General features: G+C 52.8%; 10 protein-coding genes across 10 annotated transcripts; 5 read left to right on the top strand and 5 right to left on the bottom strand.

Moving 5' to 3' along the window:
* Positions 1 to 654: 654 nt before the first annotated feature.
* Positions 655 to 5042, top strand: NUU61_005328 (ABC transporter ATP-binding protein; the record flags this gene model as incomplete). The annotated part of the gene is made up of 5 exons (XM_056655910.1): positions 655 to 1112; positions 1170 to 1833; positions 1896 to 3912; positions 3966 to 4085; positions 4156 to 5042. The coding sequence occupies 5 exons, from the start codon at positions 655 to 657 to the stop codon at positions 5040 to 5042; spliced, it is 4146 nt and encodes a 1381-aa protein (XP_056511523.1).
* A 746-nt stretch (positions 5043 to 5788) lies between these two features.
* NUU61_005327 (alpha/beta hydrolase) lies at positions 5789 to 6630 on the top strand (the record flags this gene model as incomplete). Its single annotated transcript, XM_056655909.1, has 2 exons — positions 5789 to 6193; positions 6292 to 6630. The coding sequence occupies 2 exons, from the start codon at positions 5789 to 5791 to the stop codon at positions 6628 to 6630; spliced, it is 744 nt and encodes a 247-aa protein (XP_056511522.1).
* A 233-nt stretch (positions 6631 to 6863) lies between these two features.
* On the bottom strand, positions 6864 to 8116 carry NUU61_005326 (glycoside hydrolase family 64 protein; the record flags this gene model as incomplete). Its single annotated transcript, XM_056655908.1, has 2 exons — positions 6864 to 7466; positions 7523 to 8116. The coding sequence occupies 2 exons, from the start codon at positions 8114 to 8116 to the stop codon at positions 6864 to 6866; spliced, it is 1197 nt and encodes a 398-aa protein (XP_056511521.1).
* A 184-nt stretch (positions 8117 to 8300) lies between these two features.
* NUU61_005325 (uncharacterized protein) lies at positions 8301 to 8525 on the bottom strand (the record flags this gene model as incomplete). The annotated part of the gene is made up of 1 exon (XM_056655907.1): positions 8301 to 8525. The coding sequence occupies one exon, from the start codon at positions 8523 to 8525 to the stop codon at positions 8301 to 8303; it is 225 nt and encodes a 74-aa protein (XP_056511520.1).
* A 1550-nt stretch (positions 8526 to 10075) lies between these two features.
* Positions 10076 to 11454, top strand: NUU61_005324 (uncharacterized protein; the record flags this gene model as incomplete). The annotated part of the gene is made up of 2 exons (XM_056655906.1): positions 10076 to 10129; positions 10228 to 11454. The coding sequence occupies 2 exons, from the start codon at positions 10076 to 10078 to the stop codon at positions 11452 to 11454; spliced, it is 1281 nt and encodes a 426-aa protein (XP_056511519.1).
* A 596-nt stretch (positions 11455 to 12050) lies between these two features.
* Positions 12051 to 15272, top strand: NUU61_005323 (uncharacterized protein; the record flags this gene model as incomplete). The annotated part of the gene is made up of 3 exons (XM_056655905.1): positions 12051 to 13413; positions 13470 to 14155; positions 14220 to 15272. 3 exons carry the CDS (start codon positions 12051 to 12053, stop codon positions 15270 to 15272), a joined length of 3102 nt encoding a protein of 1033 aa, XP_056511518.1.
* A 441-nt stretch (positions 15273 to 15713) lies between these two features.
* Positions 15714 to 17021, bottom strand: NUU61_005322 (TFIIH/NER complex subunit TFB3; the record flags this gene model as incomplete). The annotated part of the gene is made up of 3 exons (XM_056655904.1): positions 15714 to 16587; positions 16676 to 16916; positions 16982 to 17021. The coding sequence occupies 3 exons, from the start codon at positions 17019 to 17021 to the stop codon at positions 15714 to 15716; spliced, it is 1155 nt and encodes a 384-aa protein (XP_056511517.1).
* A 184-nt stretch (positions 17022 to 17205) lies between these two features.
* NUU61_005321 (prefoldin-like protein) lies at positions 17206 to 19011 on the top strand (the record flags this gene model as incomplete). The annotated part of the gene is made up of 1 exon (XM_056655903.1): positions 17206 to 19011. One exon carries the CDS (start codon positions 17206 to 17208, stop codon positions 19009 to 19011), a length of 1806 nt encoding a protein of 601 aa, XP_056511516.1.
* Positions 19012 to 19740: 729 nt separating this feature from the next.
* On the bottom strand, positions 19741 to 21822 carry NUU61_005320 (protein kinase IKS1; the record flags this gene model as incomplete). Its single annotated transcript, XM_056655902.1, has 2 exons — positions 19741 to 21721; positions 21767 to 21822. 2 exons carry the CDS (start codon positions 21820 to 21822, stop codon positions 19741 to 19743), a joined length of 2037 nt encoding a protein of 678 aa, XP_056511515.1.
* Positions 21823 to 22603: 781 nt separating this feature from the next.
* On the bottom strand, positions 22604 to 24736 carry NUU61_005319 (putative GTPase NOG2; the record flags this gene model as incomplete). The annotated part of the gene is made up of 3 exons (XM_056655901.1): positions 22604 to 23443; positions 23830 to 24571; positions 24639 to 24736. 3 exons carry the CDS (start codon positions 24734 to 24736, stop codon positions 22604 to 22606), a joined length of 1680 nt encoding a protein of 559 aa, XP_056511514.1.
* Positions 24737 to 24890: the final 154 nt, after the last annotated feature.

Below are 24890 nucleotides of genomic sequence, written 5' to 3'. Positions count from 1 at the left end.
AGGTCAAGTCGCTGCAGAGGGCAGTGCCGTGCAGCATCAAAGCTTTGTTTCGAGCGACATGGCAAACGCAACCGTCATAGCCGATAGACAGTGGATCGAGTATTGCACAAAATTTTCGACTGATTCAAATATGGGTTGGCCTTTGTCCTATGATTCAGGCGGATTTCATGAGCCGAAATGTCACTATACCCAGAAATAAAACGTTATGATTTTCACTTCTCATGACTATGAGGATGAGTATTATGGCTCTTCATCCTCGGATATTAGCCCTTTGTGGCATGCTCGACTACCAGCCTTAGCCAACGGAAACAACTATCAGGAACGAAAGCACATATGAAAACAGATCTAACAGATTCATCGATTTGCGCCTTTACAGAATTATACCTAGTAGAGTGTTGACAAGGAGAGAAAGTATCACGTGCCAGACAATGCCTGTCGAGCCAAGTTCTTTGTTCTCTACAAACTCAATGTTACCGGATTTGGGAAATTCTATATATTGTTCTCCAGCTATCTATCCTTGAATAGTCCCTCGAAAATGGCCATCCACCGAGCCATGTTTTCCTACTTACCACTTTCCCATGCACCTCTAGCGCGGTTATCATCTTTCCAAAGATTATCCAGTCCTGGGAGAAACCCTGGCTGTACCTGTGAACGATGCCTTTCCGAAAGCCTCCCAGGACTGATGCCCAACCAACCGAAGAGAGCAACTCTGGGATAAAACCCAGCTGGAAGTCATTATTCGGCTTTACAGCCCGAGAGCATCTGCCAACACTCATTATAGGATCCTTCTCTGCACTGTTTGCTGGCTGCGTGACTCCTGTCCTTGCTGTTTTCCTGGGTGGTGTTTTCGATTCGTTCACGTCTTATGGTGCTGGCCAGCTTGATGCCGATGGGCTTCGAGGAAACATCGTCACGAATTGTCTGGGAATGATTGGGTTGGGGGTGGCAGGCTGGTTTCTCAACGGTGCATATTTTGCACTGTTCGTCGCTTTTGGAGAGCTCCAGGCCTTTGGTGTTCGTAGCACAGTCTTTGTTGAGCTGCTCAAGCGAGATGTCCAGTGGTTCGAGGCACAGAAAGAGGGCTCAGGGGCTTTCTTATCTAGCGTTCAAGCGTGAGTGGTTGTACTCGACGCCCCCCAATATGCTCATCTGACACTTTTATTTCCCAGTCACGTCCATGAGTTGCAGATGGCAACTTCGCAACCCTTAGGGCTTTTGCTGCAATACTCGTGTCGGTCGTTGGCATCTCTCGCCCTGGGCTTCTACACATCCTGGAGTCTCTCCCTGGTCACTCTTGCGGGGATTCCCATATTTTCGTCAATTATCGCATTTCTGTCTACCAGAATGAAGTCCAGCATCAGGGAACAGCAAGTCGAACTCACCAATGCCTCCAAAATCGCCAATAATGCCATCGCCTCCATCGACACGGTCAAATGTCTCAATGGACAGGCTCTCGAGTCTCGCAGCTTCTCTATCCAAATCGAAAAGTCGGCTATGCACTATCTCAGACAGGCCCGGTTGAACTCCCTCCAGATTGCATTCATCCGGTGGATGATGTTCGGGATGTTTGTCCAGGGCTTCTGGTACGGCAGTACGCTGGCTCGTGCTGGGAAACTGTCGTCTGGGGAGGTTCTGAGGACTTTCTGGGCATGCTTGACGGCGGCTCAGTCCATTGAGCAGGTGCTACCGCAGATGATCGTGCTGGAGAAAGGCAAGGCTGCGAGCGTCGCTCTGAAACAGATTATACAAAATGGTGCCGAGAGCAAGACAGTCAGCGAGATGAAGGGGACTAAGTATCCGCAGCACTGCGAAGGTGACATTGAAGTCGAAAATGTGAGTCTATTTTGAGTTATACATACGCAATCTATTTTGGTTCTAACTGGATGTCTATCAAGGTGTCCTTTTCATATCCTACGCAGCCGGACCAATGCGTGTTGAACCCGTCGACATTCTTCTTCCCGGCTGGCGAGACAACATTCGTGATTGGGCAAAGCGGCTCGGGAAAGAGTACACTCAGTCAGTTACTCATGAGATTCTATCTGCCGACTTCGGGCGAGATCTTCATCGACGGGAATCCAATGCAGACGCTCAACCTCAATTGGATCCGGAACAACATCACTCTGTTGGAACAGCGGAGCGTCTTGTTTAATGACTCTGTGCTCACGAACATCGGATTCGGGTGTCAACGTCATAACATGGTCACAAAAGAGGATGTCCAGGATTCTGTTGACCTTGCAATGCTCCAGAATACCATTGATGGCTTGCCCAAAGGACTCAATACTTGCGTTGGTCCCGGTGGGAGTTTCTTAAGTGGTGGTCAAAGACAAAGAGTAGCAATTGCCAGAGCAAAGCTGCGTGACACTCCGATTCTGATTCTGGACGAACCGACCAGTGCCCTCGACTTTACCAATCGTGTCGTGGTGATGAAAGCCATTCGAGAATGGCGCAAGGGCAAGACTACAATCATTATCACCCACGATATGTCTCAGATCTTTGAGCAGGATTTCCTCTATATTTTGGAGCAGGGTTCAATTGTACAGTCTGGCTACAGACGCGATGTGGAGAATAGCCCAAGAAGTGAGAAGTATTTTCAGTCAACAGCAAAAGGCACTGCGGGAAACAAGAAGCAAGCATCTGAAAACGCTGCTGAAGATGAATCTTTCCTCGAACCGGACGACTCCTCAATCGAGAGCCTGGACGATATACAGCCACTCATGCCTCGACGTGCCCATCGGGCGTCCAGAACATCTTGGGCACAACATCACATCCCTCCGAACTTTCGGTCCAGCTCATTGGATATGGCATCAAAGAGGTATGCGATCTACTCGACCCAGCCCGAAGAGACGCCGCCAGCAACTACATACGCTCGAAGCAAGCGAGCTTCTTTTGCTCGAGGCAGAAAGACAGATCTGCCACCAGAGTATAAAGAGGACTCTGCGCAGATACCATTAACTGAGCTCGAGATGATAAGCCAGGCTGACGAGCATGACTTCCAAACGGATCGCTACGCTCACCATGTCGATTCTCACACTACACGATCTCCCGCGAAGCGGAAGCGTAGCCAACGGGCCCATCATCGACATTCCATGAAGTCAGGGAAGCGACGCGTGCCAAAGGAAGAAGAGATGACCTCCCTGACACAAATAATGGGTACAATTGTTCCAAACCTGACGAACAAGCAACGCGTTATCCTTTTCCTGGGGTTTGCATCAGCCTTGGCTCATGCTAGTGCCACGCCCATTTTCTCCTACTGCCTGTCTCAGTTGTTCGGGACTTTTTATGCCGGGTCAAATAGCGCAAAAATCACAATGACTTGGTCACTTGCTGTGCTCGGCGTTTCCTTTGGCGACGGTCTTGCGTCCTACTTCATGCACTCTTTCCTGGAGTTCTGCGGCGAGGCGTGGATGGACACGCTGCGCAAAAGAGCTTTCCAGCGAGTTCTCGACCAGCCGCGAGCATGGTTTGAGAAGGATGGGAATTCCGCATTGCGCCTGACCGCATGCTTTGACCAGAATGGTGAGGACATGCGCAACCTGCTGGGCCGTTTCGCTGGATTTGTGATTGTCGCTGCTGCCCTTACATTCATGTCCATTATCTGGAGCTTGGTGGTTTGCTGGAAGCTGACACTGGTGGCTCTCGCCTGTGGTCCGGTTATCTATGCAATCACCCGAGGATTCGAAGGAACCAATGGTCTGTGGGAACGGCGGTGCAACGAGGCTAGTAGCATCGCCTCGGATATTTTCACAGAGACATTTTCGGAGATCCGCACTGTGAGGACGTTGACTCTCGAGGGCTACTTTCACAGCAAACAGGCCAATGCTATTGCACGGTGTCTGACAATTGGATTGAAGCGCGCTCTGTATAGTGGGATGCTCTTTGGCATGGTCGAGTCGACAGTCGTATTTGCAAGCGGTAAGCAGACATCACGCTCAGCAGCAGTTGTACATTATCTGACATGGACATAGCTTTGATTTTCTACTATGGTGCAGAGCTCGCAGCCTCGGAGTTCAAAGTGAACGATGTGATGACGGTGTTTTCAATGCTTCTTTTCAGCATTGGATATGCGGCACAAATCTTGTCATGGAGTTCGTGAAGCTCCTAATTGAGCTTTTCTTTTCTTGAGAAAGAATACCATTCTAACTATTGTGCCCCCAGTTCCGCAAATCAATACCTCCCGCGAGATAGCAACGCAACTTCTCCGTCTTGCAAATCTCCCCGAAGCGGGATCCCACGAGCATCACGGCACCCTGAAAGCCTCTCGCCTGACACCAATCAAGCTCACACACATGAACTTCCGGTATCCCTCCAGACCCGACACAGTCGTGTTGAAGAATGTCTCCATCACGATCCCTCCAAGCTCCTGCACAGCAATAGTGGGCCGGTCTGGGTCTGGCAAGTCGACCATCGCATCACTCCTGCTATCTCTCTTCGAAGCCCCAGTCTCCCGAAACGGCCAGCCCACCGTGACGCTCGGCGGTGAAGACATACTACGCTTGCACGTCCCGACCCTCCGCTCCCAAATTTCCATTGTCTCGCAACAACCAACTATCTTCCCGGGAACTATTCACGCCAACATCAGCTACGGAATCGACGAGCACTCGCCGCTAGCATCGCCACCCCAAGTCCGGGCTGCAGCACAGGCAGCGGGTATTGATGATTTCATCTCGTCACTCCCGCGCGGCTACTACACCGTCATCGGAGACGGCGGCATCGGGCTATCCGGCGGTCAGAAGCAGCGCGTGGTCATTGCCCGGGCTCTTTTGCGACAGCCTCAAATCCTCATTCTTGACGAAGCCACCTCGAGTCTCGATCCCGCCGGGGCGGAAATCGTGCGCCAGACGGTGCAGCAGCTGGTGGCGGCGCACCGGGGACTCACTGTGCTTATTATCACGCATGCGAAGGAGATGATCGAGATTGCGGACCATGTTGTTGTTCTGGATCAGGGGGTCGTCGTGGAGAACGGGACGTATCGAGCTCTTTCGAGTCGACATGGCGGGAAACTGCATGCTTTGCTTAATGATCCCGAGGCTGGTGAGGCTTAAGTGGACTGGGCTTTGTCTGACGATTGATGGTTTTATGCTGCTTCAATTTAGCTCTTTCTTTGAGTTTGTGCTACCCTTGTAGTTTACTGATTAGTTTGATCAATTCCATCAGAATGTTGTTTAGATGGACCCTCCAAGTGATATCGCAAGTCACGAGGGCCATTTCATGTTATTATTCTCAAATTTGGGAATGAATTTGGCGCCGGGGGTTTTATAGTCTCTGAGTCGGATTTCATGAACGTCCCGGCGCGAGAGCCACGGCGGAGAAGTACGGGCTCGACCCATCCATGGATGGACGTAGACGGGGATGTGATCTAGACGAACTATAAAAATGCAGCCGGCAATACAAACTACATCGAAAGATCTGAAATGGTTAGTTAATAGTTGAGACATAGGGCTAACGATGAAGAGCCTTGGAAACGACAATATAATCGGCCGCGTCTCCTCTTCTCCTCCAGACCTTACCGACTAGCTCGGAAAAGGCACTAAGAAGCGATTCTTACAGCCGATGCTGACCAGCTGCTGCCTACTCAACAAGGCCCCACCATGGAATTAGTCCACTTGGGGTCTATCTGAAGACCCAAAAGTCGCCTTGGCGTCAGCCGTGCCCTACGGGGAAGACTATTTAGCAGCCCTCTTCCCTTTGACCTTCTCAGCTTTATCGATAAGCAGAAAACGAGCCCCGTCTAACCTTGGAAGAATCCCGCAATTTTGCAACTCACACCAACAGCCTTTCCTCTAAAAACATGTCCAAGCCAACCCTCATCTTCACCCCAGGCGCCTGGTACCCAGCCGCAGCATTCAACCCGCTGATCGACCTCCTGAGAGACGACCACCGCTGCCACACGGTCGCCTTCCCGTCCGTCCAGCAATCGACCACCGTCAAGGACCTGCAACCAGACATCGACACCGTGCGCGCGCTCGTCGAGGAGGCCGCAGATGCAGGGCAGGAGGTTGTGGTCGTCTCGCACAGCTGGTCCGGTCTGCCGGTGAACAGTGCGCTCGACGGGCTGAGCAAGTCGGAACGCGAGCAGGCAGGAAAACCAGGTGGTGTCGTCAAGCTGGTTTTCATCTCGGCGTTTCTGCCGGATCTGGGGGAGAGTTTGATCGGGGCTTTTGGGGGGACGCCGCCGGATTGGTATAATCGGGATGTAAGTTCGTTTTTATTTCATTGTTTTCCCTGACTCGGTTTCCTTGGGAGTTGTTCAAGATTGTGTGTGTGTGCGTGTGTGTCTGACTGGGTTAATAGCTCGAAAATGAAACTGTCACGGCCAGTGACCCCCACCAACTATTCTTCCATGATGTCCCCGACGGTGCCGCCTGGGCCCCGACGCTTCTACCTCATGCTTGGGCGACTAAGGTTGCGCCGGCTACCGGTGCGGCATACCTGAACATCCCGGCCTCGTATCTCTTGTGCGAGGAAGACCGGGCGATCCCTATCGCGGTTCAGCAGGTTATGGTTGAGCGGGCTCGGGAGAAGGGAGCGCAGATTGAGACAGAGAAGATTGGTACGGGCCATACGCCGTACCTGGTGGTGCCGGAGCAGGTGGCCGCGTATATCAAGAGACAGATTGGCGAGGCAGTTTGAAGAGTGGATATTCCTAGCCTTATGATTATAGCTTTTCTTTTTTACAATGAATTTTATGATCGAAACAGATAGGGAAGTCGTAGAAGACCGTCAGTCATATTCACAATAACCCATACCCAAGAATGTTCCAGGTTCCCATATATGTGCAACATAGCAGCTATCTACATGATCTGTACAAATATCCATCTTCTTGAGACTGAAAGATCCCACTCGGAATCAAGTCGGGAGTTTCGCTAGTGCGAGAATTTATGAACCAACTTCTTCAAACCGTGGAGCCGGCTTTTCTTTTCCACGTCTCCGGGATCACCCTGCGCTGGAGGGATATTTGCGTGGTCGGCAGAGTTCTGATTCAAGTTACTGCCAACAGCGCCGCCGCCCACAGTAACCGTCAGCAGTTTCGGGTTGGCATCAAAGGCGCTGCCGGACTGGTCGGCCCCATCGGACGGAGCCACATCATCGTAGGGAAAGGCGTATCCACTGCCGCCGATGGTAACTTCATGGCAAATACGCGAGAAGTGGTTGGTGACCGCGCCCTGGTAGTAGTCGGCGACATTCTCGCCGTTGGGCTGAATGGGGTTAGATAGCAGCGTGGTCCGATTCAACGCGGCAGCCAGACGCGCAGTCACGGCATCCTTGGTAGGGTCCCCGGACACGGCAAAGGCACCAGAGCTGTTGCTGAAGACGTCTGCCGTGGACGGCTGGTCGTATGCGATGTTCCCCGGCGAGAACGTCAGCTTTCCATTCACCACGCTGCCCGTGACGTCGCCGGCGGCAGCCTGCGTATTGACGGTCAAGGTCGCGCCGGTGTACTTGGACCAAACCTGGTCGACGTAGGGCTCGTAATAGTTGGTGAACAGGGACGGGTGCAGAGTGACGCCCGTGTTGGGGAGACGGCGCGCAGGTTGGCGCCGTTCTCATTGGTGACGACCAGCTTGTCCCAGCCGACGTTGTCTCGGGCATGCTGTGCCTGCAGCTCGCTGCAGATGGTGTCGAGGCCGTTGGCCGGCAGTCCCGGCACGGTCTTGTTCTCGCCGGCGGCGTTGGTCAGGGTCAGTGCGATGGGCAGTGACACGAAATCCACGTAGGTGATGTTCACGTAGAGCTGGGCGTCGTTCCACGTGAACTCGCAAAAGTCCCAGAACAGGTTGTAGTTGGGATCTGTCGTGTTGGATGGCGAGGGCTCGACCAGTGCTGGGCCCGGGTTCAGATAGAACGTCAGCTTGCCGTCGCGGACGAACCACAGTCGCGCGCCCGCCAGGTGCGGGATCGTTACTGTCGTCGTGCTCCCGGGAGTGCCCAGGTGGATGGCGCAGTCTTCCGTCAGGTCTGAAATGGTGCTCGACGGCGACGTCGGATAGTAGGGCGTCTTGCCGTCGGTTTTCAAAAGGAAGAGCGCATTATTATTGTCGAGCGCCTGTCCAGTAATGTAGGCATAGACATTTTCTGAAGCGGTCTGGTTCTTCAGCTCGAAGTTCAAGGTTGCCATTGCGAGGATGATCGGGGATGGCGATCGAGGGATCCAGGTGGAAACTCGAGTGGCTGGAGATGTCCCTGGCTAATGTGCGCAAGAAATCCGACAGGAAGAGATGGAGATTCTTCACCAAGGCCCGCAGATGAAGAATGTGCGATGTGGTAGGCGATGTTTCAATCTGTCGCTGGGTCTATAATATTTATACTTCCGGGGAAACGCCGCTTCGCCAACCCACACAACGTCCGGCATCGGGTAGGGCAGGCTGACGAGACCCGGTGATGCCTGGCTGCGATGACCTCAGGTGGTCCCCCGGGGGCATTAGCGGTGCTCTATTGGACCAGCCATCGTAGTGCTGGACGTGGGGCATGTCGATCGCTGGAGCAGACTGCGCGCCAATATCAACCAAACGTACGGCCAGCGCCATGGCGGGCCAACGCGATCATGTTGTGTGCCCGGATGATCTCGCAGTTGCAGGGTTTTCGATCGTAGTTTTGTTTATTTCTTGCGGGCATGTCTCTTGGGGAACGGTCAGAAGCATTGGGGAGAGAATGTCAGAAGGCCTGTGGGGATTAATATCCGAGTCCCAGCCACCACAAAGACCGGGTGATTTGAAGCCAAGAGACTATTTTTTTTTTTTTTGGTTCTATGGTGTTCCCAGTCTCCAATTTCTCCAGTCACCTTCACACTTGGAAAGAGGGTGATAATTCCTGGTAACGATGTCTATACTAAAGACGGGTTTCGTCAATGTCGCATGACTGAAGGCCAGGAAGCATCAGGGTATTGAAGTATCTCCAGCAGGGTATCCTGGACAATTTCGAGTACTTGCCGATTACCCTCTGCTCGTGGCAGCTCTGAGAGAAGCCACGAAGCTATTTCAAGGCCATGTGGTCCTTACTTGTCGGTCAGCTTGTAGACTCCTGGGTAGGCACTAAGGTCATGCCGATGATGATCCACAAGCTGCATGGTATAGAAGGGTTTCCCCGCGAAAATCACGAATTATGACTGCTGTACATTTTGCAGGAAGGCTGAACGAGTCCAGAAAGACACATACTTGGTGCTGGATTTCATTTTTCGCTGTTAGGTTGAAGCATCGAAGTACTCATAAAATTCAAAAAGACATGGCCAGAATCAAGGCTCATTCATCCATAGATGATAAATGAATGTCCAGTGGTTGGAATATATTTTTTTGTGGTGATCGGGTACAGTAGTATATACTTGGGTTGAGGATATATTGTTGCCATTCCCGCTGATTTCTAATTGTTAGCGAGTATACAATTGAGAAATATGTCAAATCAAGTCCATCAGGATATAACAAGAAATGAATCAAATAGATAAACTAGAAACACCGCCTTGGATTGACTATGCGTAGAGAACAGGGGCATGACTCGTCGAAGAAACCACCGTTGATAGAGCCGATTCAAGTTTGTTTCACATTCGACACTGTCCATCGCAGCGGCCCTCTGGACGCTACGGAAAACATACTGTCACTATTTTAGGATCTCACGAAGTTCGTTGCAACCCGAGCACGGTTTCTAACCATCGCAGTAAGGGCGAATGCTTGTGTCACCGGCCAAACCCTTGCTGCATCCCAGGGAGAAGAGAGACTCGTGCAGTACCTCGTCCACGAGCCGATCAACGATCAATGAAGCAAGACAGTTTCACTCGATCCTCACTAGCCATCACTCCCGTGCAGAAAGGAAGAGAATCATTGGAGCCTGGAGAAGGAGGATCCACCTCAGACACGATCGACACCGACATTGGGGCGCTGGACAGCATTGGGATTTCCACCCCGTCCACATCATCTCGTCTCACTGTCTCCACTCTCTCTCCTTTTCTCTTGTGTTTCGGGCTCCACTTGTGTCTAGAATTTATTGCTGGTGGCTGTGTCTCTTGCCATCTTCTCTCATTCTTTCATGAAAATCTGGGGAGATTCCATGCCTTCGATCTCTTCAAGGGTTCGCCCATGCCCTCACCATGTACATTCCACAGAAACGTGATACAACTAACAAGAATAATGTCTTCATCATTGTACGTTGACCCCGGCTCCATCCGGCTTATCACTGGGATGGTCGATGTTTTTTTTTATTTTTGTCCTGCCTTCCGACTGACTGGATTCTCTCTTCTAGTGCGCTGCGTGTATTATCTTTGTGCTCTCCGTCTGTGTGATCGTCTATTTTGGCTCGCGGTATCTGCGGCAGCAGTATCACGAACCAAAATATATCCCCGGGCAATATTTGAAACGCAAATGGAAGCAGTGGTGTCCCGGCAGCGCCTCGTATGGCCAGGTTCCTAGTCCAGCGGCCGGCAATGCCGACCAAGATACCTCGTATCGTGGAGGCGGCCAGTCGGGTCCGGAGATGAACACCACCGGCGTTCAGCGGGAAACGTCGGTTCGATCCATCATGACATTGCCTGCTTACTCGCCGAGCCCGAAGCCGACCGAGCAGATCATTGCGCGAGAGGGTGAGCGAAATGGAATGGATATGGTCGTGGAATACCCCGAGACCGCAGAGGAACAAGAAGCTCGTCGCGAAGAGCAGATGGATGCGCTGTACCAGCTTCGTCTGCAGCGCCGTCAAGAACTCGCTGAGCGTGAGGCCCGCCGTCGCGATCGACGAGAAGCTCGGGCGCGTGGCGATTCGGCTCGCCTCGAACAGCTCGCAGTCGAGGCTCGCGCCCGGAGCCAGCGCACTCGTCCGGAGAATAGTAGCAGTACCTCGGTGAATGCCTCTACCGTTATGGCGGAGCACCAGTCTCGAGAACGGGAGCGACGCATCTCCAGTGTTAGTTATGCATCGATCGGCCATGTCCGCCACGATGGTTCACGCCTTCGGGCCGACTCGCACGACTCCGATCATCACCCGTTGCTGCAGCATGCCACCATCAATGAATCCACTCCGTCTTTGGAGGATCCAACCAGTATGCATTCTCGCGTCGAGTCCTTTGCATCCTCGACCAGGACCACCTCTACTCTGGCCGCAGACCCCGATCTATCTCTCACCCCGTCCGTGACCGGTGGATCCAGTCGACCGTTGTCCCAAGCAGATGACGGCGATCTCGGGGCATCAGACATTCCGCCTCCCCCAGAATATGACCATCTGGACTGGGGGGATGCGCCTGCCTATGAAAGCCCGATCACAGAACGCAATGAAGGGCTGCGGCGGCTGCCCAGCCTTGCACCCCTGCCTGCCATTCAGGTGAACGTGGCCAGTCCCTTGGCCACATCCCCAGTCACCCCGACTGCTTCTCACCAACATGAGAGGGAGAATGAACCCTCGACCCCCACAGGACCTGCGCAGGAACCAGAAAGGACCACCAGTCCCCCTCCGCACGGACCCTGTTCCTCTTCATGACATGATTTCTTCCATGGCGACTTGTTTTCCTTTCTTGCACTTCTGCATATTAGCTTCGCGAGCAATGCCTCAGGGCCTATCTGCTACACGGTTCTTCACGAGCATGATTCACGACTTGTATTAGCAACACTTTTCGGGGACTCTCTGTCCTCTCCGCGTCGTTGGCCATTTGTTGTCATTCCTTCGAATGCTATCTCCGATTGCTCGTAATGACTGCAATAGTTAAGGCGTTTCCAAGGGTTATATCTGGCCGGCGACGGGGTTGCGATTTTTGTTTTCTCTACAGGGATACCATGAGACGGGGTTGGTTGAGGCAGAGTTGCTTTAGACAAGCAAGAATGCATTTGACCGTATTTTAAGATTATATTTCCATGATTCTGTAGATGTATGCCAACTGAGTAGCTATGATCAGCTGCGTAGGTGCAAAGTACCTTGTAGTTGCCTGGATAGAACGGTAGCCGCAGAGCTCACCATGTAAACAAACTCACGCCCTCTTCTGTCCCTCTTCAAACCCCAATTCTACTCACACAACGGAGCTCGACCGAGTCTTTTATTCAAAGTAAGTTGGATTTTATTCTTTATTTTATTCTCCCATCATGTACTCTGTGTATAGCAAAGACACTGAAGCGGATCGGCTGGTTGCCGAGACGCGCTTGGACCAAAACATTCCCGAGCCCCGACCCCAAAACAAACCTCTTCCTCCTCCATGCTCTGCCATTGACCACCCTCTTGAACACCCCCATTCATTGAGCATGTCTCAAGATAACACGAGACACTCAGGCGCGTCTTCAGCAAGCTTTACGGTGTCCGATTTCGACCCTGAACACGAAGCTATGGCCTCGACCCGAGAATTGGACTTCAGTCCTCGACTTCCCAGCAACAAAATTAGATCTGGACGACAACGCGTCCAGGAAGAAGAACCCGATTTTGCCATTAACACATCTACTCTCGAAAACGCCTTTCCCGAATTCTCCCAGATCCAGACCTCCGAAGAAGACGACTCGTCCAACAGCGACATGTCCATTGAAGCTGGACGCGGCATCGCGAAACCCGCCCGTCGCTTGGATGACTCGCGCAGCTCCGTCATGAGCTTCGAAAACAGTGTGCGCTCGTCATCTCCTGCCGTTCGAGTGGATTACCCGACGCCCCAAAAGCCCGCCATGCGTTCCACGTCGCGACGCGCAGTCAGCGAGAACCTCCGCAAGGATGCCCAATTGCGACGAGCCAGCCAAGCCCAGAAGGAAGCCATGAGCCCTCAAGTATCCAAGACACAACGTGCGGACCAACGGCGGTCGCTTTCCGAAATGCACGCCAAAGTCCGCGACAACTATGATGGTTCGTTTCTTGGTGATGAACGTCCTGCACCCGTTGCGGCCAACTCTCGATCGACGCGTTTTAGCAATCCACACAACTCCCAGGATATTGCTGACGCAGTGGAGCGAGCATCACGGGAGGCTTACGCGAAGGAGATGCGCAGAGGAAGCATGCCGAACAATGTTTCCAAGCCGGCTGCCAACGTTACCCATACATCGAATGCTCCCGGGGACACCATGACCCGGCAGTCTTTTCTTCTCCCCGACCTTCCTAACATCTCCGAGCTTGTTTCCGGTGTCTATGAAGATGGCACGCCGGTCTTTTCTCGCCAGCAAAAGATGCGCTCTACCAGATTCGTTCCACTTGAGCAGGATGCAACCGATGTTTCCTTGACCCGTGAGCATATGCCTCTGGATGCCGTTCCGATCCCGGAAGATGAGAAAGCCTTGTTTGTTTCTCTCAGACTGCTTCAGGACAAGGTGTCTGAGCTGGAGATGTTCAAGTCAGAAGCAGAGAAACGGCTTGAGGGTTATCGTCAGGAAAATGCCACGTTGAAGGGCAACCGGCCTCGCAATTCAGACAGATACGAGACGGATGATGTCGACCATAAGAGGGGATCGAAACGGTTGGCAAGTGAAAACCAGAGTCAGTTTTCCATTTGTTTCTTCTTTTCTAGTTCTCTCGGCTAATTATCGAAACAGAGCTGGAAGCTGCCAACCTTGCCCTTCAGAACCAGTTGGATATTGCCGATAGAAAGGCTCAGGTTCAAGAGTCTGCCATCAAGCGACTCAATCACGACCGCGAGTCTGCCATTTCCCAACTTGGAGCCGCCTATCTTGAGACTCGGGAGCTCAAGGCCGAGAACGAGGTGCTCCGACAGGAGAACGGGGAGCTCAAGTCCCAATCCACCCGCATCTCGAGCCGAAAGTCTCGCGAACAGGATACAGTTGACTCTGACGCCAGCTCAGCCATCTCCGACGCAGAAGACAGCCAGCATTATACAGAGCGTACGGACAGGAGCCGCAGCACGAAAGATGTGACCTCCAAGAGTGCCCGATCCAACTACAAGAACAAGCGCCAGGATGACTCTCGGGCCAAGATTTCTACCCAGGTTAATAAGGAGATTTCTCGACTTGAGAAGGAGCGTGCCGAAGAGGCCCTCTTCTCCATTGATCTACCAACGCCCAAGCGTACAGCGCCAGCGAAAGCAGCGAAGTCTGATACATCTCGCCCGACCGAATCCAAGAGTGCAAAGAAGCAACCGAATACCGGCAAGCAGCGTGTCAAGCGAGTCGTGGTGGAGGATGTCACTGAGCCGGTTGAGACGACCGAGCCGACCAAGGCGTCCTCTGGTGATGATGATTTGACCTATCTAACTTTTATTGATGTGAGTAGCTTGACCCGTGACGGCCTCCGATGTCCTATTCAGAGCTGACCATTGATTTTTGCAGGAAAATGAAATTGCCCGTTTGCGCAAGACCCTCGAAGAGGAAAGATTGGCACGCAAGCAACGTCGCTCGAGTGTCCCCAAGGACCCTACTGCCACAGAAACCGTCAATTCTACCCGCCAAAGTATTCTCAAGGCTCCTGCCCCTCGCAAGTCTTCACCCCGCGAGAGCAAGCCTGCAATCCCGCGGCCTGCGTCGGCTGCAGGTGACATTACCACCGAGTCTCGAGCGACTACGGACGGGGACAACAGTCTGGCAGTGCCGACGGCAGAACGTCCACGACGCCACTCCGACCACTCGGTGCCGGTGATCTCTCCGCGCAAGAAGTGGCGCAATGTCGAGGACATGACGTCCGCGTTCATCCTGCCGGACATCACGCTCCACCACGCCGATTTGGCGGCCACCAACCCGTCGCGTCTGCCCGAAGCAGCCCTGAAAGCCCTGGATGGGATTGCCCAGCACGATGGAAAGAACTGCATGGTCTGCAAGAACGTCCTCCCCAATGATGGCTCGTGCAACCACGAACCCGTCAAGATCCCCAAGCCTGTCCCCGTGTCGGAACGCATGCCGAAGCCGTCTCCCTACAACGAGGACCCTACCCTCCGCCCCTCGCAGCCGCCAGCTATCGCCCTTGCTACCGTCCTCAAGACCTTGGAGGACGAACTGTCCCATCTAAAGATGCAGCTGGCGTCCTACCAAAGCGCCTACAACAAGCTCGATGCGTCTCTCGGCAAGCGCCAGCGCAAATCACTCCTGGAACGCATCGACAAGGTTTTGAAAGACGTCGACATGAAGTCCGATCAAATCTATTCACTCTATGATGTTCTGGAGGGCCAGAAGCAGGCCGGTCATCAAATGACCGAGCAGGAAATGGAAATGACCCTCGAGTCTATTGGTATTGATGTGCCGCCTGTCCAGGATGTCACTGGCATCACGGACAAGTCTTCGCGTTTTGCTGTTCCCCTGGATTTGGATGAGGATGAGGATGAGCTTCCCTGGGAGGGAATTGAGAGCACTGCTGACATGACGGGTCGTACTGCTGATAGTCGGCACTGAGTTACTAGGGTGAAAGTGTTGTATGTATGTGTTTTTCTTTTGGGGCTTGGATTGTGATTTTTTGTCCCTCGGAGTTTGGGATTAATGTTTCATACACCTCATTGTTATCGAAAGCTGGGTGTGCTTTCGCAAATGCTATCAGCCTTGTCAATTTGATATTTCTTCTGGCCAAAATAAGGTCGTGCCTAGCTATCTAAGTATTATCCAGGTAATAGGCAAACCGCCTTGATATGTGCTTATAGCATCCATGGATGGTAAAGACTGCAACTGGTGAACATGAACACTTCCATCATGTATTTTGAATTCTCAATTGATCGTGTATATAAAACAGACAACGCCCTCGCTATGCCCCGTTTTGCAATAAATAACCAAAAGAAAAAGAGACATCACCTCCGACCCCAAGAACTAGAACAAAGGAGAGTGGAAAAGAGACTCCCCTTTTCAGGCCGTGTTCTCATTGACGGCTGCATTTCCTACCGCTGCCATAGCAGCACCCTCAGTGGCAGCGGGCTTCGAAATCCCCGCAGCAGAGGTAGCATCGCGCTGGGCAACTTCTTCCCCGACAAAACAGCCCAGCCCGGCAAAGGCCTCAAACAACGTGCGCGAGTAGTACTCACGCAGATCGTAGCCACCGGCTAACATACGGGTATCCTTGCGGATAGGCTCGAGGTAGGAAGACGGGTAGAACGACTGCAAGGAGTAGTAATCGCGCTTTTCGGGGACGAGGCCCATAAATGGATCGTAGGGCTTTTCGGGTTCGGGGGTCTTGATCTTGCGCAGGCCCTTGACCAGGCCCGTGTCCGCTGAGGGCGCAGCGCCGGCGATATCGGCGGTTGTGAGGGGCCCGCCCGTGCGCTTGGTGGTTTCTGTGCCGCGCAGCGCGGCCTGTTTCTGGCGGATGCGGTCTTCCTCGCTGCGTCGGGCGGACGACTTCTTGAGCAGGACTTTGTGGCCCTCGCGCGCGATCGACGTGGCGTCTGCCGCTGTGCCGGCTGCCAGTCGGGACAGAAAGTCCTCGCGTCCTGCTTGCATCTCGCGCCGCTCGTTCTCGTATTCCTCGCGGGCCGCTTGTCGGCGCAGTCGCGCTTCTTCTTGTTCTTGGGTCATGCGTGCCTGGAAGGACGAGGCCTCTTGGGCTTCCAGCGCTTGGTTTGTTCGGATCGACTGCATGTTGTCGGTGGCGTATTGCTGGAGCTGGGCCTCTGTTTTTGCCACATCGATCCGCCCGACTAGGTTCGCGATGATCTCCTCGCGCTGCTCGAGGAAGTCGTCGTAGGCGCGTTTCGAGTCGAATTCCTCTTCGCGCCGGTTGAGCCTGGTTGCTACGTGTCAGCTCATACATAACACAGTCAATCCCAGGGATAAATAGATATATAGAAAAAAAGGGGGAGAAAGGCACATACACTTGCATCACTCGTCGTCGAATATCCACTTCCCTCTCTACCCCAATATCCTCGAATGTCTGCTTCCGGAACCGGTTTTTGCGCAGTGTCTTTCGACAGCCAGCAACTGGGCAGTTTGACGGACCAGAGGAGAATATGCGGTCCACGCACGACTCACACATCTTGTGGTAGCATTCTGGGTTGATGAGGAATTGCATGTTCGGGTTGAGATACCGCGACGATTTGCAGACGGGGCAGACCTCTGAGACGAATAAATTAGCATGCCAGTAAAACCGAAAGCTTTAAATAAGTCTGTATTCAACTTACCGTCCTCATCGCGGCGGGCGATGCCATTCTTCGACGACATGGCGAGAGAAGCGTGGGAGATGAGAGAGACTCGCCGGAGCTGGGGAGATAAGGATCCACCGCGCACGGACCACGTGCTTCTTTTTTTTTCTTTTCACGTCTCCGATCCTTTTATCTTTTCATTTTGACACTCACTGGTATTTAGAGGGCTGCAACTGTGCCACTACAGTCTTCTAGCTCGCATCATGGGCGTACCAAACCACAACCTTGACGCCCTCGAGCAGCAGCGCCTCACACTTGAAGACAACATTCTCCAACTCCAGAAATCACTCTACCACTGGCGGACCTGGGAAGCAGAGTACGACGGCCTCCGAGAAGAGATTGGAAATCTCGAAGATGACGCCACACCCGATGATATCCTCACTGTGGGCCGCGAATATGGAGGGGCGTTGGTAGACGAGAAGGAAATGCGCGCGCTCCTCGGGAAAGAAGACATGACGCGCTCTCCCGGACAAGTGGTAGACCTCCTGGGGCGACGGATCGACTACGTCAAACAGAACATTGCTACAATGGAGAAGAGGCTACGCGCGGCGGAAGATGAGTTGTACGCCATGGATACAAGGGACCAGTGGCCTGCGGACAGTGGCGCGGAATACCCCATGAGAGAGATCATGGAGGAGCTCGATGAGGAGGGAAGAGTCGTCTCCAGCTCAATCAATACGCCCGGAGATCAGGCCTCGCAACTCTTGGGGGTGCTGAAGAAGGCTGGCGTTAAAGATATCCCGGATACGGAGAATAAAAAAGCCGATGCTACCACGGTCTCTGCCGCGCGTGAAGACCAGGCTGCCCCGGCTGAATCCGCGGGTGAAAAGAAAAAAGACGTTGCATCTAGTAGCCAGCCTACGGTCCCGGATACAAACTTTGCTACTGGCGACGACAACGTGGATGTCTCCCGTCCTGTGTCCCTTGTAACAGAGGAAGACCGCGAAGAGCCACCGGTGACCGATGTTGACGAGTCCCCCGAAGAAGCCAAACTACGACGTGAAATGCTACAGTATGGGATTAACGAGGTGGGCGCAATTGTTGCGGAGCTGGAACTGGACGAGGGCGGCAGTGATGTGTCTATTGACGAGGACTACGACTATGAGACTGATGAAGATGAGAACGAAGACGAATTTGGCCGCTCCTACCCCGTGCTGACGGAAGAATACCATCAGCAGATGCGGGAGCTGGAGGCGAAATTGAACGCCAGGGGAATGTGGAATATGGGCAAGGATGCACAGTCGTTCCCCAATGAAGTGAAACATGAGATTGAAGACCTCTCTGTGGTTGAAGACAAGCAGCCCCAGAACAGCATCATGGCCTCCGACAAAGGCAAGAAGCCGAAGAAGAAGGTCGCATTTGCCGATGACCTGGACATTGCGCCTGCGTCTGCGTCCAAGGCCCCGGTCGACAACGATACCCTTCCGCCACAAACCAACACGCCGGTGCTCTCGGACTCGATCGTGGAGCGTACGGAAAGTACCCAAGAGGCCCGCCCCGCCGATCCCCCGAGGAAGGTCTCGCGGTTCAGAAGCGCTCGAAATGCGACTTCTGACAGCAACCCAAATGGCGAATTATCCGCTGCGGCAACCGCACCCACCAAACCCTCCAAGTTTGCCGAGTCCAGCGCTGCCCGCAAGCAAACCAACACGACTCCATCCTCAGTGCCACCGCCCTTGTTTCCCGCCACGCCAAAGGAGCCTAAACCATTCTCCACTCCGATAACAGATGTCACCGACCGCCCTTCAGCGCCTCAGCCGCCCCAAGGGAAAACGCTAGCCGATAAATTGGTTGAGCGGGATGTTATCCAAGGATCAGCCGTGGCCCCAGAGATAGACGACGTGGACGAGGAAGCCCACTGCCGGGAGATCGCCTCCGAGTTCTACAGGATGCGCAATCACATGGCGCGGCAGAATGGCGGTACTGAAGAGAATGATGAAAAAGAGCTCTTTGAACCCGAGGACCCGCCCAAGCGGGTGAGCAAGTTCAAAGCCTCTCGAATGGCATAGTGTGGGAATAGAATTTGGTGTGCTGCTCATCTTTGCATAGAAGCATCTTTTGCATCTGCATGGAACTTGGATTATCCAACCAGATCCACATTTTTGATCATTTCCAATTGCATGATATACCGTAGGTCCTGCTCATTCCTTTTTTTTTTCTTTTCTGTCTATCTATCAAAGTAAGAAAAACGCCACAGGAATCCATTTCTGTCATGGTCCTATACCGTGGCAGCAATATGGCCATACCCTTTTTTTCTTCTTCGAAAAGAGAAAGATCTCCGTGGTATGTCTCCATTTTGCTTAGGTTCCAAGATCAATCTGTTTCGAGGGCTTCTCTGGCTGCATCACCCAGGTTCCTGTGGTCATCTCTGTTCTCGTCTGACGTCGGGGTGTGTGCCTGTACTGTGCTCGTCAAGAGTACTTACGGGGCCCTCTTTCTGAAGGCGGCAGGGTGCTGTGGGGTTCTATTCTATGGAGATGCGGTTTATTTTTGACCCCCGACATGTAAACACCATATAGACAAGGCCATAGATCTGCGAGTAAACTTGACGCAGCAGTGAGGATATAGATTCATCATATACAATACAGCATTGTTATGCACAAGCCATGTTTTATCTCTGGGCTGTTCCGTAAGAAGAGAAGGTATCTCGAAGGTATCATCATGGACGGGTCATCAATACATGAAGCAATAAGAATGAAAGATGCAAAGCAAAACAGAAGGAGGGGGGGTGAACTATGCTATGTGTCAATAACTGAGCCCCTATGCCAAGCACATAGAGCACCCAGGCGCAGACCAAGCCCGATGACCAGAAGATGTACGAAGATTGCAAGAGCTTGTGCTCGAAAGCTGCGTGTGCGTAGGGTAACTGCTGCAAGAAGAAGTAGAGGATAGAGGATCCAGGGGTTTACCGCCAGCGGCGAGCAAGGATGCAGAGTTGAAACAAGTTTGGCTAAGAACAGGGAGAGCTGCAAGACTGGCGAAGAGGGTGCCAAGGATGCGAGAGAACGAAGGACAGGAAACCTGCTGGGCGGGGGTGGAAGAAGGGGTTGCTGGGAAACAGGCGATTCCTCGGGAGGAGGGCGGCGAGTGGGAGATAGAGGCGGCGAGGTCTGGTACCGGGAACGGACGACCATTTCCCGGTCAGGACTCATGGATGGGTCTTCGAGGCCGGTGTCTGGGATTGGGGTCGTGCTGGCTCGGGAATGACGACTGTCGAACATCGAGTCTTGTCGGAAGGCCAGGGAGCCACGGGGCAATTTTTTCGTTGGGGAGAGCGCGCGTCGTTCTATTGATGGCCGTGGGCTATCAACGGGGTGGATACGCGTACTTCCTGGCAAATCAGGGCCGGTCGAACTGGCTCGCTTGAAGCGGAAGTGTTCGTTCGTACTGGCCCCGACCTGGATGCCGCTCAACACTTCATCGGCCGTGGGTCGCAGACTGGGTTCCACAGAGAGTAGCCGCTCGAGGAAGGTGTAGAGCTTCTCGGGTAGATCGGGCCGCATGCGCCGGGCGTTGTCGAAGCCAGTCCAACTGGTGATCTCTGCACGGAGCTGATCCAGGTCTTCTTTTTCCTCGTTGATTATGTCCGCACTGTCGTATGGGAGTCCCGCAAAACAGAGGAAGTAGAGGATCATCCCCAGGGAAAAGATGTCGGATTTGAATGTGAAGTTCCCAAACGGACCATCGGGGTATTCGCGTCGAAGGACCTCAGGTGCGCAATAGGAGACCGTGCCTGTGGCACCGGTTGACATGCGCATTGCGTCTTGGGATTGTACCTCGCCGAAATCGCTGACCAAAACACGTATTCCATCGCCACTTTCATGAAGAAGGCAGTTATGCGGCTTCAGGTCACGATGAATATAGCCATTGACATGAAGATATCGAAGACCCGATGTAATGTCTCGGAAGAACGAATAGATCTCGTCCAACTGGAGGGTACGAGGGCCACCCAGGCTCATCCGAGGCTCCGGTTCCCCCTTGGATTTCCGCCGAATTCGCTCCTTCAGTTGCTGCGCCGTGGTCGAGGTCTGAACCGCGCCGCAGATGTAATTGTGCAGATCTCCCGCATTGCAATACTGTTGAAGGATAAACGCACAAGGTACACTGGGGCCAAAAGTGCTGATCTTAGCGTTTTCCAGCCAGACATGCCGATACGACACGAGGTTCTGATGTGAGAGATGCTGCAAGAGCTGCACCTCGCCGAGGACCTTTTCCAACCATTCATGGTCGTCACCAACGGGTACACGTTTGCAGGCATAGTGGCCTAGCGAGACGCTATCCAGCACATGTTTCACTAGCAATACCACTCCCTTGCCACCTTTTCCCAGCACCCTTTCCTCCACGAAGAACCGCTTGAAGTAATCGGGGCTGAAGGCGGCAGAGGAAATCCCCTGCGGGGGTGGTGAGCGCGCGGAAAATTCATGAGCGGGACCATCTTGGAGGGCAGGCTGGACGAGCCGTCGGCGTGGAGAAGGAGGTGTCGATGAACTGGCGGAGCTCGGGAGGCTGTTGTTGAGCATGCGGAAGTAGTTTGGGTTGGTGAATCCCGCCTCGGGTTCAGCATTCCCCTGGTGACGGCCCCGACTGCTATCCCGCATTGGGCGATCGCAGTACGGACAGTTGGCTAGCTCCAAGTCGGCATGGGGAGTGTCGGCGGTATTGCGGAGAACCAGCTGTTGGGAGTCACGGTCGAAGACCACCACCGAGTCATTATGCCGTCTATTCAGGTCAGAAAAGAAACTTAAATCAGAAAATTTGACTTACAGTACAACATCGAGGTTTCCCCCGGTGTAGGGGATCATCGACATGTCTTCTGGCATGGCAGCAAGCACATCGCAAGCAGAAAGCGCAGAGCTCAATGACGATGACGATGTCAAGCCCCACGCGGGCGGTGAAACGGACTCTCAGATCAACAAGGCCCAACCCTTTTACAAGATGATTATAAAAAAGAAAGTGAAAAGAAAAGAAAATCTTCAGAATAATCGCCTGATCAAATTGGGCTCTTCTTGTCCACTTCAACTGTTTCATCTGCCCAAATTGAGACCCAAAAGGAGGGCTGTTCAAAACCCCCACGCCCGAGAAATGCATCACGTCCAAGCTTTCTATACTTCGGATTCACTTTTACAAGAGCACCAGATGGGTTTTACCAGACATAAGCCAAGCTAAAAAGAACTAGATGTTTGCAATAAGCCCTCAGAAAGAGTGTTGTATTTTTGATGTGATCCTTCAAGAATCGGGTATCGAAAGTGGCACCAAAGGGCCAAACTGGGTATTGATGACGCCTGCCTTGGCCAGTGGCTGTACCGACACTTATACATGGAATGTACAATCATGGATCGTGTGACTGTCCAGGATGTTGGTAGGCCAGAAGTGTGCTTCTCAATGGGCTGCAAGGGCGACGCCGAGGTACATTTGTGGATCGCAAGCATCAAACGCTAGATGCTGCGTTAGGGCATATATGCATAGCTGACCGAGAAAAATCGGGCGGGCGTACATGCTCTAGTGTTTCAAGAGCTATCGCGGACCAATTTCCTTAGAACAAGTCGGCGGGTGGAAGCAATTGATGATGTGACGCTATCCAGTGAAACACATGCCACACCTTCAGTCGTTTTCTTCACCACTCTCCTCGTCGCTTATTTCCAAATTGGCGATCGAGTCGTTGTCATCGTCATCGTCATCATCGCCGAAACCTTCGAACTCCTCTTTACCAGATTGGGAGTCCGAGGATTCGGGCTCCTCATCCGCAGCTTCAGAGGTCGTCTCTTCCAGCTTCCGCTTGCGTCCCATTTCTCCAAGTCGGCCTTCACGGCCGTCAATCTTTTCATCGTCCCCGCCAGAGCCTTTGGGAGGCGGAGTGAACCAGGGTATCTTGCCGCGGAGGAAGTCGTTGATGACCATTTTGGCAACGCCGTCCAGATCGGGCTCCCCACCCTTCAGCAGTTTACCGCCCTTGCGGGCAAGAATGCTCAAAAACTCAAATGAGTCAGTGGTGTTCTTCACGCCATAGGTACGCTCAAGGTGGCGGGGCTGAACACGACGGAGCACAGCAGGAATGTATTGCTCAGGGTTCTCGACATTCTCCACTCGACAAACACCGCGAAGGAGAATATCCTCCTCAGTATCGTGCTGGCTAGGAGGTACCACACCGGGACAGTCGATGAGGTAAATCCTCTTCATCAAGGTGACATATTGCCACACCTTGGTTTCACCTGGGATGGGGGCCACGGTGCAGACCTTCTTCTTTCGAAGGGTGTTGATGATGGACGACTTGCCAGAGTTGGGGTACCCAATCAAACCCACCGAGACCTGCTTACGGTCCGAGTGCAAAGAAGAGAACTGACGAAGAAGCTGAATTAAAGAACCTTTGCCAAAGGAGTTGTTGATAGAGGCGTGGAATGCAAGAGTGGGGTAATCTTTGGAGAGATTGCGAACCCAGGCGGCCTGGTGGAAGATGCCATGTTAGCAAGCAGTCACCAGTCAATGTGATTAAGGACGGAATGTATGGGATGTCGGTAAGAGCTCTGCCATGAAGCCACCAAAAAGGCAGAGACAGAGCTCAAATAATGAAACAAAACACGTTTTGACTCTTGCGACAGGCTTTCAATACGAAAGCCCATCAACCTAGCTTCAGAAAGAAGTTCGGTGCGAGTCAATGTTGATATACCAAAGCTGTAACAGACAGACTTCCATGGAGAAAACACGACATAAGTCGCAGGAAGAAGCCTTGACTTAGCAATGGAACGGCCGACCGGCCACTGACATAAGAAAATTAAAAAAAAAAGAGGTGGATGGCAGATAGTTTGAGATAAAAAGAAGGCAACACTCACAGCAACACCAGTGGGCACAAGATCGCACTTGTTCAGGACGAAGATCAAGTGTTTGTGCGGCGCTTCCTCGCGTATGTATTTCTCAATACTCCTGCAGCGGGTGCCCTCGGGGTCACGAGCATCTAGGACATGAATTACCACATCCGAGGAGTCGATGACTTTGTAGAGCTCGTTCCAGATCCGCTTGCTTTGACCCTTGGAGAAGACTGATTCTCGAGCGGTGGTGTGAGTGGTATCCTCCGTGGCAACATCATCACCAGAGACGATCGCAGTTCCATCCGCGTGCGTTCCCTGGTCAAGCTTCTCGAGATACGAGTCTTGCATCTTGGCGGTTTCACCAGCAAGATCCTCCAAAGACGTCACACCCATCTTGACGCGCTTGCGCTGCGCCTTAGGGCCAAACGTATCGCCGTACGGAGCAGTTTCAATCGCCATCTTGGCTTGATGTTGCTTTAACCCATTGGCGCCTTCACCGTCTCGGATCAAGCTCATGGGGAGCTTGTTGGTCTTGAGCAGCACTTGGTATGGGTCCGAGGCACGCTCGGCAACGGCCTCACGGAACGAGGTCAGGGCCTCCTGCGAAATGACTCGGGTGTTGCCAAACCATTTCCGGTTGGGCTCGATACGAGCAGTCGGGGTCTCGCGAGACTGGTAAGAAGCAGCCTTGGTGATATTGCCGGCGGAATCACGTTGGGCTTTGCCCTCCTTGAACATGTTCAAGGTTTTCAACTTCTTGGCATCGCTAAGAAGGTTGTTAGCCTAACACAGGCCATCACACATTGTCATTGAAATCCGTAGAGTGCCCATACCGGTAGAAGTTTTCACCTTTGGTCCGGACATTGCCCATTCCATCGCCGGTCTTCCCCTGCCGCTCTTTACGAGTGGCCTCCTTCTTTCCGGAACCCATGATGAAGTCCCTAAAGAATGAAGTCTTGGATCAAAAAATTATTTGCCTTCTAAGAGTTCGAAGGCAAGACCAAGCACAAGAAATGGCAGAGCGCGAAGAGAAGAAAAGAAAAAAAAAAGGCGGACAGCAAATATTTTTTTGGCGCCAAGATCGC

Source organism: Penicillium alfredii, assembly GCF_028826965.1.
Source record: "Penicillium alfredii strain IBT 34128 chromosome Unknown utg000007l_segment0_segment0, whole genome shotgun sequence".
NCBI lineage: Eukaryota > Fungi > Ascomycota > Eurotiomycetes > Eurotiales > Aspergillaceae > Penicillium > Penicillium alfredii.
This window is presented reverse-complemented; position numbering and strand designations above follow the sequence as displayed.